General features: G+C 36.7%; 1 protein-coding gene across 7 annotated transcripts in view; it reads left to right on the top strand.

The window, feature by feature from the left end:
- The window catches only part of LOC137013635 (piezo-type mechanosensitive ion channel component 2), a 117421-nt gene that overhangs the window by 24843 nt on the left and 75283 nt on the right, over window positions 1-17295 (top strand). For all 7 annotated transcript variants that reach the window (XM_067377585.1, XM_067377579.1, XM_067377584.1 and 4 more), the window contains exons 3-4: window positions 2155-2280; window positions 11562-11604. In XM_067377585.1, the coding sequence (XP_067233686.1) occupies window positions 2155-2280; window positions 11562-11604 (169 nt within the window). The remainder of the gene's footprint in view (window positions 1-2154; window positions 2281-11561; window positions 11605-17295) is intronic.

The raw sequence follows: 17295 nt of genomic DNA, 5'->3' as shown, positions 1-17295 counted from the left end.
CGGGGAATGAAACGATCCTCTCTCGTTACCTCTGATGTTTTGAATATGACTGTAAATGTGCTCTTGTGAATTAATAAGCTCTGCATTTAATCAAAAGAGACTGACTGTGATTTTAGACTCACTAATATTACTCATATTCTATTATCTGTAACGTTTCAGACCTCATTTTCTACCTCAGCCATTTCCATGACCCATGATAGCGTTTAATAATGAACTACGTCCATGATGCACTTAGAGGATTAGTTCACTTCAGAATTAAATTTCCTGATAATTTACTCTCCTCCATGTCATCCAAGATGTTCATGTCTTTCTTTCTTCAGTGGAAAAGAAATGAAGGAAATCATTCCAGGATTTTTCTCCATATAGTGGACTTCACTGGGGTTCAACGGGTTGAAGGTCCAAATGTCAGTTTCAGTGCAGCTTCAAAGAGCTCTACATGATCCCAGACGAGGAATAAGAGTCTCATCTAGAGAAACCATCGGACATTTACTAAAAAAAATAAACATTATATACTTTTTAACCACTAATGCTCATCTTGCTCTGCTCTGTGATGCTCCACGCATGATGTGATCATGTTGGAAAGGTCACGCGTGACGCAGGCGGAAGTACCGCGGTAGGGCGAAAAACTCCATCTCATTTTCAAAATTGTCCGACATTGTTGTTTTACTTTTTAAGTAAAGGCCGTTTGACTCGGTCTTGTTGGAAAGGTCTTTGCACATTTGCTTTGTAAACACTGGACCGGTACTTCAGTCTACGTCACGCGTGACCTTTCCAACATGATGACGTCATGCGTGGAGCATCACAGAGCAGTGCAAGACGAGCATTAGTGGTTAAAAAGTATATAATGTTTATTTGTTTAGTAAATGTCCGATGGTTTCTCTAGATAAGACTCTTATTCCTCGATTTTTTTCCTAAATTTTAATTCTGAAGTGAACTAATCCTTTAAGGTTTTGTAAATTTTATTCCACTTTCTAACAGATGCTTGGACTTTTTTTAACTCTTTAATTCGTGATATCATCTGTCCAGAATTGGCAATTAAATTAAGCACTTATTGGTTTGCATATGACGTCATTTCCTCATTTGGGCCGGATGGGTTGTGGGTGTTTTTTAACATCCTTAAATTTGATGCTATCAGTGTCATTCCCAGCATCCCACTGTATCAGGAAGCTGTTGTTCCTTTGATGTGGGACCAACATTCATCCACCCCAAATCCTTCTCTTCTATCATAAAACATGTTTATGTAGTGTGATACAAAAGTCAACAACCTTTCCGACCCTATAACGTGCATTACTCACAGCATTTCTGAACTCACTCTGATCCTCAGTGATGAACAGCCCAAACACTGCCAAAAACATCAGTGCTAAATGAATAAGAGCGAGAGACTGTGATACGAGGCTGAACTTCCGCTAATAGCAGTGGATTACGCCAGAGCGACAGCTTCAACTCGGTGAACTTTCACCTTGACATGATGAATGCTTGAATTCCCCACAGCGTCACTGCAGGACTAACACCATATTACAAGTCATCGATTGTGACACTCGTTATGACCTGTCGACAGAATCCTGCAGATACTTCCACAGATTTCAACAGGATTTGATGTTACGACTTTAGCCACCTTTGACACACAGGTTGTGTCTGAAACCGCAAAGCGTCCATCGTATGCACACTTCAGAATCTCTCCGGAAGTAGTAGCTCATCCGGGTACTGGTAATTCGGACAAACTTCTTTTCTCACATGGTGATTTTAGCCTACTATATAGAACACTCTTAAACATGCTGGGATAAAAACAACCAGTGTTGGGTTGAAAATGGACAAACCCAGGGATTGGGTTAAATGTTTGCTCAACTACTTTATTAAAACTACCCAACAGGTTGGGCAATCATTTAACCCAACTGCTGGGTTTGTCCATTTTCAGCCAACTTGGGTTGTTTTTAACCCAGTAGGCAAGTAAGTGATTTCGGACTTAGTTTTACTCAATATAATAGCGCACATGAGCACATCCGTTCGACACATGCACACTAGATATTTCATCAGTGCCTGTGCTATTTCTCTCTCCAGAATTGATGAGCAATAAGAACTCAACTAAAGTTGCTTGTCTGCAAATTGCGGGGAAAGTTTCCTGATGTAAATGTTTTTACTCTTGTTCTTCTACAGGCCACACGGGGCGCTTGCTGAAAGCTCTGTGTCTCACCAGTATGACGTTCCTGCTGCTGCATCTCATCTTCCAAATCACAATCAACAGCCTGATAGCAGGAGACAACATTGAGCCGCACTTCAACTGTGAGTACGGACTCCATCTGACTCTTCCCTACAGATCATTACACACACACGCGTGAGGGCAGGAAGTACAGGAAAGCAGTTTTATGGGCTGAAGTGCACAGTTCAAACTAACTGAATGAGCTGAACTCTCATACTCAAGTTACTGCTAACCATGAAGCGCCACCTCAAGGCCTGTTCACACCTACACAAATGTGCGGTTTTCATGTGCGAGTCGTGTGTTCGGACCAATGTGAAAAATACAGCAGATTCACTCTCTGACAGTAGGTGGCGCTTATGCAAAACAAACAGAAATACAGCGGTTACCCCAGTACACAAACCCCGGTTCAGTCTTTAAACCTTCGATTTATGTCAAACAGTATTTATTTATTGCATTGTATTTATTGTTCTCAAACTGCGGTTCAGATATTTGTACACAATTGAAAAGAAACTAGAAACCCTCTCTGTAAAAAAAAAAAAAAAAAAAAATTGCACCAAATTTTCGTATGACACATTTGTCTTGCTGTGAACAGGTTTTTATTACTGAAAATATTATTTGATAAAACGTTTGACCCTCACCATTATGTTTGGCAGTGTTTACACATCACAGACTGAGCAATAAAGTGTTCACAAAATTCATTAGCCACTGAAACCATGAAAATGCAAAACCAGTCAAATCGTGTATTCATGCTCAAGTCTCAAGTCTAGTTTTTATACATCACCAAGTTGGCACAGGAAGTGACGTACCCTTGCTCAAGCCCATTTTGTGTGTTGTGAAGCTGAAAGGTGACCTGAGGTCAAAATACATGCCTGGATCATGATTCATGTTACCCTGACACTACAGCTCCAGCAGAACCCAGACCAGACCTGCTCACAACGCTAGCTTTCTCTAAGCGTAAAAGCCACAACATCTGTGTTCAAGATGGAGATAAACTTATTATGAACAGTGAAGGGCCAAACATGAGATCTGCCGCTCTTTCTTCTGTCTTGACCAACATTTTACTCACAAATACTTGCTGTGTCTATAATGACTGGGTATCTGCAGTATCTGTTTGTCCAACTAATGGAAGACAAGGGGAGAAACCTGCTTGAAAACAGTTACATTTGGTGAAATTACACCTCTCAAGTAAAGAGGATCTGTTCAATTTATTTGAATTTTTTCCCCAAAAAACTATTGTCAACTATTATTGCTGACAGACACTTTTGTACAAGGTTTGAGGTTTGTAAGTCTTTTACGCTCAGCCCAGCTAACAAAAATATGTTCTAAGAATGTTTTGATAACGTTTCCATGAAGTTAGGAAACGGTTATTTCTGAAAAGGAATGTTCAAAACGTCCAATTTTTAAAAATGTTTTAAAAATGTTTTTACTTGATTACACAAACGTTAAGGAAACATTCTATTTGATCATTCTTCAAACATTACTGAAACGTTACTTTTGAATGTTCTAAAACAAGTAGTAACATTTAAAAAATGTTACATGAACGTCCAACTAAAACATTTAAAAAAAAAATTGATGTATAAAGTTTTTTTATGCTAACTTTTAGAGAACATTATTAAAGACCAGATAACTTTGAATGAATATTATATTAGTGTTACTGAAGAACGTTTGTTCATAACTTTGAGAGAACCTTGCCACAACATTCTGAGAACGTTCCCTGTTAGCTGGGACCAACACTGCATTATTTGATCAAAAATACAGTGAAATATTATTCTAATGTAAATCAGCTGTTTTCTATGTGAATATATAGTAAAGTGTAATTTATTCCTGAATTTTCAGCATCATTACTCCAGTCTTCAGTGTCACATGATCCTTCAGAAATCATTCTGATATGATGATTTGATGCTCAAGAAACATTTATGATTATTATCAATGTTGAAAACAGCTTCAAAGATTTGTGGAAACTGTGATACATTTTATTCTTCAGTATTCTTTGATGAATAGAAAGTTCAAAAGAACAGCATTTATTTGAAATAGAATTTTTGCAACAATGTAAACACCTTTACTATCACTTTTGGTCAATTTAATGCACCTCTTCTAAATAAACATATTCATTTCTTTATTAAAAAAAAAAAAAAAAAGCATACCTACATATACCAAGAAACGTTTTTTTTTTTTTTTTTTCTAAGAAGAGGATTTAGGGAAAGACGAATGCAGTGGCTTGTTCTTTCAGGGTGTGCAGATTTAAATGGAAACCAACCTTCATGGCTCACGAGAGCCAAAAACAACAGCGGGTGAATGAAGGACTCTGAGCCAAACCAGAGATAGAGCCTCTGAGATCTTGAGCGACTGCGTTCCTGTTTTACCAGGACAAGCTTCTCTGAACACGACCACACGTTTACGCCATGTGTTACGCAAACCTTACATAAGCCCTCATAGGCTCTTTTGTTGTACGCTCATGAAAACATATCATTACCCAATAACTTGATATAAAATGACTAAAGGACTTTTATCAGACGCATGGAGCAATGATTAAGTGTTGAAGAAATTTAAAGAAAAACGCTGCCAACGAACCTGATTCGAACGATCACTGTTCATGTTGATTCCCTGCAGTGTTTGTGATGCAGCAAAGTATTAATAAACATATTTGTTCTGAACTTCATTCACACTTTGTTTTATAGATATATCTCATTTTGTTACCGTTTTTTTCAATGTATGCTACAGTAAGTGTTTCTGAACAACCCTAATGAGATCCAGCTATAGTGAAACGTTCGTTCAAGTGATTCTTTTGAATCTTTGCATGACATTTTGTTATGCATTTGCATTATCGGCATTATTATAAATAAACAGAACCATATTTGTTGCATGTATTGCAGAAAGCCATATTTTCCCCAGTGAAGGTGAATTATTTGATCCTTCGTTCTCTATTTCTTACAAGCTCTTCGCTATTTAATATTCAGTATTATTTCTTCATGTCTTTATGATGCTTGTTTGTTTGATACTCCTATTGTTAGAGGTAACCTGAGACAGAAAGGACAATATATATCATAAAGGTGCTTTAACTTGTTATTTACTTATATATCATTTGATTCATTTCACAAATCAAGTTAAACTGATTCAGACATCTGGTCCTCAGGTTAACAGCTCTAACCTGAGGACCAGATGTCTGAATCAGTTTAACTTGATTTGTGAAATGAATCAAATGACTCACTGAAAAGAGTCACAGCTCAAAAGAATGATTCACAAATCAGACTGATTTGGTTCCCAAGAATATAAACTAATATTATATGAGGAAAAAATAAAAACGGAATAGAGTTTGTTCAGAAATGTGTTCCACAGAATAATTCTCTGGACAGTATATTTGTGAATTAAAGCACTTCTCTTACACCGACTGTAACTCAGTCGTGTATATTGTGCGGAGACGATGACATATGACTGATGAACTGATAAACGTACAAACGAGAAGCACACGTGCGTTTATCTGATCCGTCAGCATTCAACTCCTTTTCCTTTGTTTTTATATCGGTCAGTCAAGGCCATGCGCTGAGGTCCGCTGTGATGCAGTCAGTGTGAACTATACCCTTAAAATAAGCATTGTTTATAACGCCTGACCTGAGATCAGCTCTTCCTCCACTAGCCCTCATTTCCTGTGCTCTTCAATGCGGAAGAACTGATTCTAGAACAGAAGAAGGGGGTTAAGACTCGATCTCTTCCCGCCAGCAGAAAGGAAATGGCAGCTGAACTGCGAATCTGAAAACACCAGGTGTTTAATATTGAGCACATTAGATGCAAACAGTTCATATATATAATGCATCTGATGCATGTTTCTCTGGGGTCTTTTAAATCACACAATGTACCACTTTTGTCAGTGCTGCAAAAACTGTCTGGGCCATTTTTGCAATTATTTTCAATCAAATGATTTTAGATCATTCTAACATTTGACAAGCAGAAAATGCCAAATACTTTTTGTATTCTTCTTTAGCAATATATCAGTTCACATAATCATTCATTTGAAACCTGACAAATTGCTTTTTGTAAAACATTTTGTTTTAAAAGTGGTGTTTTTATGCTATAATATAATATAATATAATTAATATACTATAATATAATATAATAATATTAAAATAATTTAAATAGTTGTTATTTAATGATGCAGTTGATATAAATCAGTTTTATTTTTGAGTTATTATTGCACTCCTTCATATTGAGGTTTTTTCTGCCAAACAAAATCAAAAGGTAATTATATTTATTTTGATGGCAACTTTATTTTTCATAACAACATATTTATTTCTCATATCTGTAACTTTATATTATTGTCACAGTTGTGACTTTATATCTCACCATGTGATTTTATTTCACATAAATTATTATTTTATCATAAGCTTTTCCCTTTTATGGCTTAAAAATCTCATATCGTATAGAACGTAATTATTTAATAGTTGAATAATACAGAGATATTCATATATTTTGAAGTGAATGGAAACACAAATAAACTTGTCTCGTCCCAGCAGAATGAAAGTTCCTGTGTTTATCAGTTTTGTGACGTCTCATTCTGGCATGTTCACACTGCGTTTCTGTGCGATGCGGTAAACCTGGCCTGTGCCAAAAATGACATCTCTCTCCTCATGAATCGGAGCCAGTAAAAGGCGTCGCAGTCGAGTCCATGAGACGGACAGAGACACGAGAAGTGTTTCTGCTGAAGGATGGAAGCGTTGATCAATGCAACAGATGCTGATTTGTCAAATGTTTCGCTCGGCACTCAAACAATAGCGCTGTTTTTCTGATCAGTTAACAATAGCATTCCTCTCATTTGCATTATTGACTTTAATGCGGTTACACAATCCCAGCGATTATGCCTTTATTTCCAGCTCCCGCTGCGTTTGTTGAGAGAATTAATAAGCTATTGTTGGTATGAGTGATATGAGGCCTGAGCAGAGCCAGCGTTTCATCTGTCGCCACACTGAACGCTGCCAGCAGAGAGAACAAACGCCTGCTCGCGCTCCCGTCTGTTTGTCCTAATATTGTAGTTGCAGATAAAGATCGGCTTCCTCAGGACGCGTATCTGCAGCTCTCTAAAAATACTCCACTTTGTCCTACATTTTTTATGTGCACCTTCTAACAAAGACGAGACGTAAACCTCTGTTTCCTCAAGGTCACTGACGACGACAGAAAGATGAATTTGTTCAAGGGGCATTAACTGCATGGAATCTATTCAGGGATTTTTTTTATTTAATTAATAAAAATATATGCAATTAATATATATATTGTTTTATTTTTTGAGAGTCAACTTTATTTTTCACAGTTGTATGTATAATTCTGATAATTGTGACTTTATTTTTCACAATGTAAATTTATTTTACACAAAATTCTATTTCTTATGTTAAGCTTTGTCTCACAATTATTTGTGTTATTTTTATGCTTGTAAGCTTCCTTTTCACTTTCATGGGAAACAAAATAAAATAAAAGAATAGCATAATAAATGAAATTAAATTAAATAAAAACATAAAATTTAATAAAATAAAATAATAAAAAAGCACTATAAATAAAATAAAATACATAATATAAAATAAATAAATAATAAAATAGCATAAGAAATAAAATAAAATGATAGCTTAAAATAAATGATAAAATGGCATAATCAAATAAAATAACAGCATAAATTAAATTAAATAAATAATAAAATAGCATAATAAATAAAATAAAATAATAGCATAAATTAAATTAAACTAAATGATAAAATGGCATAATAAATAAAACAATAATAGCATAAATTAAATTAAATAAACTAAATAATAAAATAGCATAATAAATTAAATTAAATAATAGCATAAATTAAATTAAATAAATGATAAAATGGCATAAAAATAAAATAACAACATTAAATTAAGTTAAATAATAAAATAAAATAAAAAAGCATAATAAATAAATTAAAATAAAATACAATAACTACATAAAATAAATTAAATAATTAATAAAATAGCATAATAAATAAAATAAAATGATAGCATAAATTAAATTAAATGATAAAAAGGCATAATAAATAAATTAAAATAATAGCATAAATTATGTTAAATTAACTAAATAATAAAATAGCATAATAAAAAATAATTATAAAATTGCATAATAAATCAAATAAAATAACAGTAAATTAAATTAAATAGTAAAATAATAAAATAAAATAACAGTAAAATAAAATAAAATAAATAACATAATATTAAATTAAATAATAAAATAAAATAATAAAATAAAATAGCATAATAAATAAAATAAAATAAAATAACAACGTAAAATTAAATTAAATTCACTATAAAATAAAATAATAACATAATAAATAAATAAATAAATACAATTACAAATAAAATAAACAGGAACAATAAATAAATGAATAAAATAAAAAACTAATAAATAATAATAATGAATTAAAATATATAGTAATGTTTATTTAGTAAACTTAAAAAAAAAAATATATATATATATATATATATATATATATATATATATATATATATATATATATATATATTATTTTTTTTTTTTTTTTTTTTTTTTTTTTTACCAGTAAAAAAATGTATGAACAAGTTTCAACGATAAGAAAGCGCTGTATTTCTGGGAGGGTTTGTTTTTAATTTGACTTTGCCTCTGGTGATATTGTGAAAATAATTCAGAATGAAAATGACCACCATATCTGAAAACATCCAGATCTAATATATGATGTTTTATTAACAAAATTCGGGAGGAGCAGGTGCAGATTATTAGACTAATTATCACAGGTGGAAAGCATTCAGCTAATCAACCAATGGAGGTATATATACGGCACACTTACCTCCGTTCGTTTGACAGTTTATCAGCATCCCTCCACCACCCCATCTCCTCACTTCTAAATTCCATCTCTCATAACCACATCCGGGGGGAGTACTCTGGGTTCGGGCCAAAATTCCGAGCTCGGAGCCCTCCCCCTGGACAGCACGCCAAATACGCATTACTATCTCTATCTAATCATATGTATATGTGAACTCGTGAAATCCAAATCTGTGAGCAGAGAAGCCCACACCTTCGTTCTGACATGATAAGCGGTTTTATTTCCCTGCTGGCTTGATCACTTCCACAGACGGTCTGAAATGAATTCGAGCCGTTTGTTTAAAGAGTCGAGCGTGATCTCCATCTGAATGTGTTTTAGTCTTCCCGCAGAGAAATATTCTGAAATCATGTGTTTAGAAGGTTTCCTGAGCGTCACGACACACGAGGCCTCGAGATCACCTGAGACAACACGCTCGGTCTGAACTCTGTAAACTCACAGACGCTTAAATGTTGACGCGTTCTTCCATACTCCTCGAACCGCGATCACTGATCGCTCACATCATGACTAGATATAGAAGATTTCCACATATAGCGTGACATGTTAACTTTCTGAGCTTTGATCTCCGACTCTAGACATATTTGTGAACGTCTCTATAAGAAAAGCCCAAACATCTGGTGTCCTTTAGTAATTGTTCTTAAGTTGTTCTTAATTGTTGGACGCGATCCTTATGCTATGAAGAGGAGCGACTTTTCCGCTGAATTAAAAGACTTTCCTGCCATCGAGGAGGCAGATATAGAGGATGTGAAGCTGCCGTCACGCCGCGTTCAGTTCCAGTCTGGGTTTGTTTATATCGCGCTGCCTTTCTACTAGTGAAGTTAGAGCAGTATTAGTTTTTCTGTCATGATTGTGAAAAATGTCGCCATTGTAGGTCATTTATGCTGAATCGAGAATTGTAATAGGAACTCACGATATCGTTAAAAAAAAAGGACGATAATACATTTTTCGGTGAGGGAAGACGACTAGCAAATGTAATAATGTCACTAAATAAACCCACTGCCTTTCACTCAGAATAATCACATACTTTGCTGAGTTTTGTATTTGGTTTGTGTGTAATAATTAACATTATGTTGTAACTTGCACACAGCCACTTCAAAACTGTTCACGAGCTTCTATGGGTTTGGTTTTGGTTGTCATTGGTTGAAATAAATACAAAAATACAGCGTGTCTGTGTCTGAATGTGACCCTCCGATTCTCCTCCGTGGTCATATGGGAAAGTGAATATTTACAAAAACAACATTTAGTTACATTTACACGCTTCCAACAAATAAATGGATCGACTTCTCTCAGCTTGTTGAACACAATTATTTTATTTGGACATTTTCTACAATACGATCGATGGCTGATCGAAGCAGCAGCGCGTGACACTGTTCTCATGGTAACCAGATCAACAGCGCGAACAGAATACCACAAAACTGAAGTGAAAATACCAAATTATAATGAAATAGGATACAATCTTCTCCTCCCTGCAAACGATAGCATGAAGGTGAATATTTAACCAAGTCAAAAAGGTAAGCAAGTATCCATATTCATTTACGTTCAGCAGACGCAAAACGCTATAAAAGGCGAAATTAAAAAACGAAATAAGTTATAAAAAACGGTATAAGTTATGTAAATGATATAAACACCGCCTGGGTTCTCGATTTCATCGATTTGAGCAACCATAAACGACGGAAAACATGCGAATTTTGAGTTTTTGATAGGATTCCTGTATAGAAACATCACTTCCTGCCCTCCAGACTCATTCGCGCTGCTGCTGTGACGTCATGTGCAAACAACCTATTACTCCAATCTTGGAGGATGGAGTGAACGCTGGTGTGTTTGGCTTGGCAGGGATGCAATCAGAATTCCCGCTGGAGAATACCTGGAAGTGTCCCTGTAAACAGACGTCCTTCTGACTGAAGTGAAGCATCTGGAGAGACACAGTGTTACACGATGATGTTTTGTTTGCACTTTATCTGCTGACAAAAAACATGAACACATCCAGATGTGCCAAAGGCATCGCAGCGTGTGAAAGAGCAGAGAGTGTGTGTGTGTGTGTGGTGCGTCTGCGCTGTGTGTGGTGAACAGCATCTGGTTTGGGTCTGTGCAGATGTTAGTGAGGTGTGGATCATGTGCGCTCCAGGTACAACATCTGTCATATCCTGAGTCTGATGACGTGGACACTTGAACATACGAACAGTGTGAAGCCCCGTGAATACTAATGAGATCGGGCTGAATAATTATCTCTGCATATTATTCCAATGGGGAAAAAATGTCTTCATAATTTATAAATGATTTTGAAATGGCTTTTCTGACATCACCAAGCCTTCCCTTCCAACAGCCTGTCGTTTAGAGACTTTTCCCAATCCAGTCAACACTTAATGGTTCATGGTTCACTACTTTTGAGGTTCAAACCAGCAATCTTTTGATTACCAGCCTTGAGCTTCAGCCACCATCACAGCAAACCCCAGCATGGGATTGTTACGGACGGAGAGCTGCTCTGAACCCCTTCTTGTGTTGTTTCCGCAGGTTCATCATGGGAGAGATCAATACGGCAGTTGGGTTTCGAAAGGTAAGAGATATTGTTTTCTTCGGATTAGAGACGGGAACTGTGTGAAAGTTGGCAACAGAAACCCTATTGTTCGCTTTGCAGAGTGTGTGATGTTTTCTTTGGAGGGTTTGAACGCCGGTCTGGACGTGGGTCAGACAGATGATGATCCATCAGAACTGAAAAACTGAATATTAAGAATACTGAATAACAAAGTAATGTAACTGAAACTGATGAAACGGGTCCATCTGTTCCCCCTCACATATTATATGACAGAATGATGAAAGAAATCGGATAATATTTTTCATAAAAGCAGAAAAACAATATATTGGTATTGTCATCCAACTACAGTTTTTGTTGAAATATGAACTTTAATGATGCACTTTATCAACTAAAATGCCAAAACAGCTCCTAAGTGTCTCTCTTTAAGTGCACTTAAGGAGCCTTTTATTCAATTAATATTATATTATCTGCAAGTGCAGTTTTTTAAAAAATATACTTCTATGATTTGAAGTACTTCACACTTAATAGAATTAAGTGCACTTCTTTTACACAAAGGTTCTTTCACTTTTTTTTCTTTTTTGTTTACTTTAAGCTGTTGGAAACAGAACTATGTGATGTTAAATATTATATAATGTTGAAGTTCAAAGCCGAAATCATCTCTCAAGCAGATGAATCAGTTATACCCCTAGACACATACAGACTCGCATCAGACTGTGGCACCAGCCTAAATTTGACTTGTATGACTGATTTAGTCATTAGGGCATTGTGGGTGGCATCTTTTGTACAAGTCCCTCTTTTCTTTTTCATCTTTGTAATCATGTTTGTTTACATGCACATTATTCGTCTCTTGGTAAGCGGCCGGTATCTGCTTTGGCTGCCGGCAGTCCTCGGGCTGTAATAATGGGCGCCTCCTGTTGAAACTGTGGGAGTCTGGGAGGCAGGTGACTGACGCTGCTGGAAGCTGATCAGACAGCGCGACTCAAATAAAGATGGCGTCAGCAGACTCGGGCATAATTCTCTTATGATGCAACTGTTGGACATTGATCGTAGACAAATTTGATAATTTGGTAAGATTGTAAAAAGTCTGTTTTAAGGCCATTTAATATCTTTAACGAGGACCTACAGGGAGTGCAGAATTATTAGGCAAGTTGATTTTCTGATCATATTTTTTTTCCAAGCACATTTTACCAATTCCAATCCACATCAATCTTAATAACTACTATTAATATTGTTTTTAATCATTTATAAGTGATATATAATTGTTCATGAAGGCTGGAAATGAAGAATGCCCTATATTTAGGCAGGTTTTCTTTTACAGATAAAATGAGCCAAAAAAGAGATTTAACTCAGACATAAAAGTCAAAAATTATTAAATACTCATGAGAAGGACGCAATACTAATGTAATACTAGAAATGGCAAAGTTAAAGCATGACCATTGGACAGTGAAATGCTCATTGGGTCAGCGGGGTCATACAAAAACAGCTGGAGAAGAAAAGACACGTTAACTGCTAAATAATTAAGAATTAAGGTGAAGAATTAAGTGTGAAACCATCAGGAACCCTTTAGTCTCCAGCGCCACCATTTCCCAGTACTGAAACCTACCTGGAGTCTTCAGAAGTGTGAGGTGTCAGGATCTCAGAGACTTAGGTTAGGTGAAGAATCCTAAAAAGCGACCTGCTCTTAATAAGAATCACAAGCTGAAGTGTTATAAAATACATGAAGACTGGGTTTTTATAGGCCTTATAGACAGACAGCTTGAGAGTGACTCCTGAAGGACCAGCACCACATCCTCTTGTACCACTGTTTGAAGAATTTATCTTCCAGAATCTGGCAGTAAGGTGTGGGAGTTCACTTTTAGTCCATCTCTTATCCTGAAATGTCCATCTTGCAGAAATGGACTAAATGATCTTCCAAAACTTACTGCCAGATTCTGGAAGATAAATTCTTCAAACAGTGGTACAAGAGGATGTGGTGCTGGTCCTTCAGGAGTCACTCTCAAGCTGTCTGTCTATAAGGCCTATAAAAACCCAGTCTTCATGTATTTTATAACACTTCAGCTTGTGATTCTTATTAAGAGCGGGTCGCTTTTTAGGATTCTTCACCTAACCTAAGTCTCTGAGATCCTGACACCTCACACTTCTGAAGACTCCAGGTAGGTTTCAGTACTGGGAAATGGTGGCGCTGGAGACTAAAGGGTTCCTGATGGTTTCACACTTAATTCTTCACCTTAATTCTTAATTCTTTTGCAGTTAATGTGTCTTTTCTTCTCCAGCTGTTTTTGTATGACCCCGCTGACCCAATGAGCATTTCACTGTCCAATGGTCATGCTTTAACTTTGCCATTTCTAGTATTACATTAGTATTGCGTCCTTCTCATGAGTATTTAATAATTTTTGACTTTTCAGTCTGAGTTAAATCTCTTTTTTGGCTCATTTTATCTGTAAAAGAAAACCTGCCTAATAATTCTGCACACCTGAATATAGGGCATTTTTCATTTCCAGCCTTCATGAACAATTATATATCACTTATAAATGATTAAAAACAATATTAATAGTAGTTATTAAGATTGATGTGGATTGGAATTGGTAAAATGTGCTTGGAAAAAAAATATGATCAGAAAATCAACTTGCCTAATAATTCTGCACTCCCTGTATTGTGCTTTTGTCAATGTTTAACTTCGTTATTGTTTATATATTAAGATCACATGACCCATAGCTGAAGAAATACCCACAGGCTACACACGCGTTCACATGCTAATGTGTGATAACCTGGCAGACTGTCATATGCTTGGCTAGATTTTATGGAACGTCAAATCTCACAATTAGAGCTTTAGTGATTTATAATTTTAACCTACTTGGCAGAGCGCAGGAGGCTTTTGACAGATCATCAAAACGCTGTGGAGAAGATGGTCTGAACACTGAGAGTCTCACAACAGCTGGATGTGGTTAAAACATGCATGTTAGTCTGAATCTGTATGATGTTAGTGACAGACGTCTGTAATTTACCTGACTGTAGAGGAGAAGCAGTGTCTGGAAGTCTAGCACAAACCATATGTGTTATGATGAAGAGCCCAGAGCCAGTTACATAATAATGCCTTCTGCAGCTGTTGTGATGTCTGCAATTAGATAACATGAATCCTAAATAATGCAAACTCTTAATGTCCAACAGGGGAAGTCATGCTTCAGTCTAACAACTGCATAACTACATGCTAAAACACTCCAGACACCTTAGCAACTGCATAGCAACACCATGGCAACCATCTACGACACTAGAAACTGCATAACAACACTCTAAAAACTCTCAGAACACCTTTCCAACGCCCTGGCAACCATCTACAACACTCTAGCCATTGCACAACAACATGCTAAAACACTCGCGACACCTTAGCAACTGCATGGCAACACCCTTACAACAACCATCTACAACACTCTAGAAACTGCATAACAACACTCTAAAAACACTCTGAACACCTTAGCAACTGCAAAGCAATGCCCTGGCAACCATCTACAGTATTCTAGCCAAATGCACAACAACATGCTAAAACACTCCAGACACCTTAACAACTGCATAGCAACACCCTGGCAACCACCTACAACACTCTAGAAATTGCATAGCAACACTCTCTAAAAACACTCCAGACACCTTAACAACTGCATAGCAACACCTTGGCAACCATCTACAACACTCTAGAAACTGCACAACTACATGCTAAAACACTCCAGACACCTTAACAACTGCATAGCAACACCCTGGCAACCACCTACAACACTCTAGAAATTGCATAGCAACACTCTCTAAAAACACTCCAGACACCTTAACAACTGCATAGCAACACCTTGGCAACCATCTACAACACTCTAGAAACTGCACAACTACATGCTAAAACACTCCAGACACCTTAGGAACTGCATAGCAACACCCTGGCAACCATCTATAACAGTCTATAAACTGCATAACAACACCCTGGCAACCTTCCACAAAACCCTAGCATCGCCACACAGGTTTTTGAAGTGGTAAGGTCCAGGTTTTTAGGTCCTGCGACGATCTAAAAGAAAAGCTTCAGCTGGGCTCCCGTAGAAAATGCTGACACTGTAAAATATTGGAACTTCATGAATATTAAAGAAGTGTTTAATAAAGAAAGGTATGTGGAGCAAGCGACTGTAACAGGAAGTCGGCTCCGTCTGTAATCAGATGCATGTGCACTGAAGCTGGCCTGCCTTTGTTTGCTTTATCATATCAACATTTCTTGAACCAGGGTCTATGGAGTATTGTCCAAATTTTATCAGTTTCCTTCAACTTTGAATTATGAGTTTTACAAGCAGGTTTTCTAACCCAAACAAGCTTTTGTTTAGTCTAGCGATTTCTAAGAAACAACAACTGTTTAAATATTCTCAGTTTAGCCATGTCTGATCTTTTAATAATTTACCAATATAGATTACTCTTCAAATCATTGTTCATGTGACGTTCTCTGATAAACCATATCAGATCACACTTCCACACACAACTTCCTCTCATTTGTCACTGATGTGGCCGTCGAGCCGTGCGGACGTGTCAAAATAATCCTTTGTGTGTTTTCTCTGTAAACTGGACTCATGCAGGATAAATCATGCGTGTTTTTCTTGAATCTGCGATTAAAACACAAGGGAGACCGCCACAGGCGCTTCATTATGAGCAATGCTTCATGAAGCCTGAATCGCAGCACTGTGCCGCGTGTTGCTCTTGGACACAAGAGAAGCCAAAGCATCGTTGGATGCTCTCTTCCCAGCATGCACTGCTCCTCCATTGGGCTCACTGTTATTTTTGGTACAAATAATTAGGGTGTAATTTCTGTTTGTGGGGTTCAGGGATTTCATTATGAATGTGTTCGAGATATTTGTGCTGATACGAATTAGTCGGAAGCAGGAGGAGGTCGTGTTGGTTAACCTCGCTCGAATTTGTTAGCCAACAAGAAGTCTTTTATAAGATCGAACTAGCATGACTCAGTGGAGAATGATTCATGGCTTCCACTTTCAGCCCTTTCTGTCCACAGTGGATTTGCCTCTCGTCGACTCACTCAGCAAACAGAAAGGTCGAATGAATCAGAACAGAATGGAGCAAAACGGTCATCTACACACCAGTTTATCTGATCTGAGGTGTTTCTCACAAGCATCCTGAGCTAAGCTGATCATACGGACCACTGGTGGCAGTGATTCTACGATCTACTCAGACTTTAGGATTAGTTCACTTCAGAATTAAAATTTCCTTATAATTCACTCTCCTCCATGTCATCCAAGATGTTCATGTCTTTCTTTCTTCAGTGGAAAAGAAATGAAGGAAAACATTCCAGGATTTTTCTCCATATCGTGGACTTCACTGGGGTTCAACAGGTTGAAGGTCTGAATGTCAGTTTCAGTGCAGCTTCAAAGAGCTCTACATGATCCCAGATGAGGAGTAAGAGTCTAATCTAGAGAAACCATCGGACATTTACTAAAAAAAAATGAAAATTATATACTTTTTAACCACAAATGCTCATCTTGTGATGCTCCACGCATGACGTAATCATGTTGGAAAGGTCACACATGACGCTGGCTTATTTGTGTGATTGTTTAAAGTGACAGAACACTGGGAGACAGCGCTAATGAAGCTAGTATTGTAACAGTAATGTATCACATCATGTGATCATCATGTGACATCAGTAATAGCACACACCCGTCCTACACTGCTGAAAAGCTT

Source organism: Chanodichthys erythropterus, chromosome 23 (genome assembly GCF_024489055.1).
Source record: "Chanodichthys erythropterus isolate Z2021 chromosome 23, ASM2448905v1, whole genome shotgun sequence".
Lineage (NCBI taxonomy): Eukaryota > Metazoa > Chordata > Actinopteri > Cypriniformes > Xenocyprididae > Chanodichthys > Chanodichthys erythropterus.
This window is presented reverse-complemented; position numbering and strand designations above follow the sequence as displayed.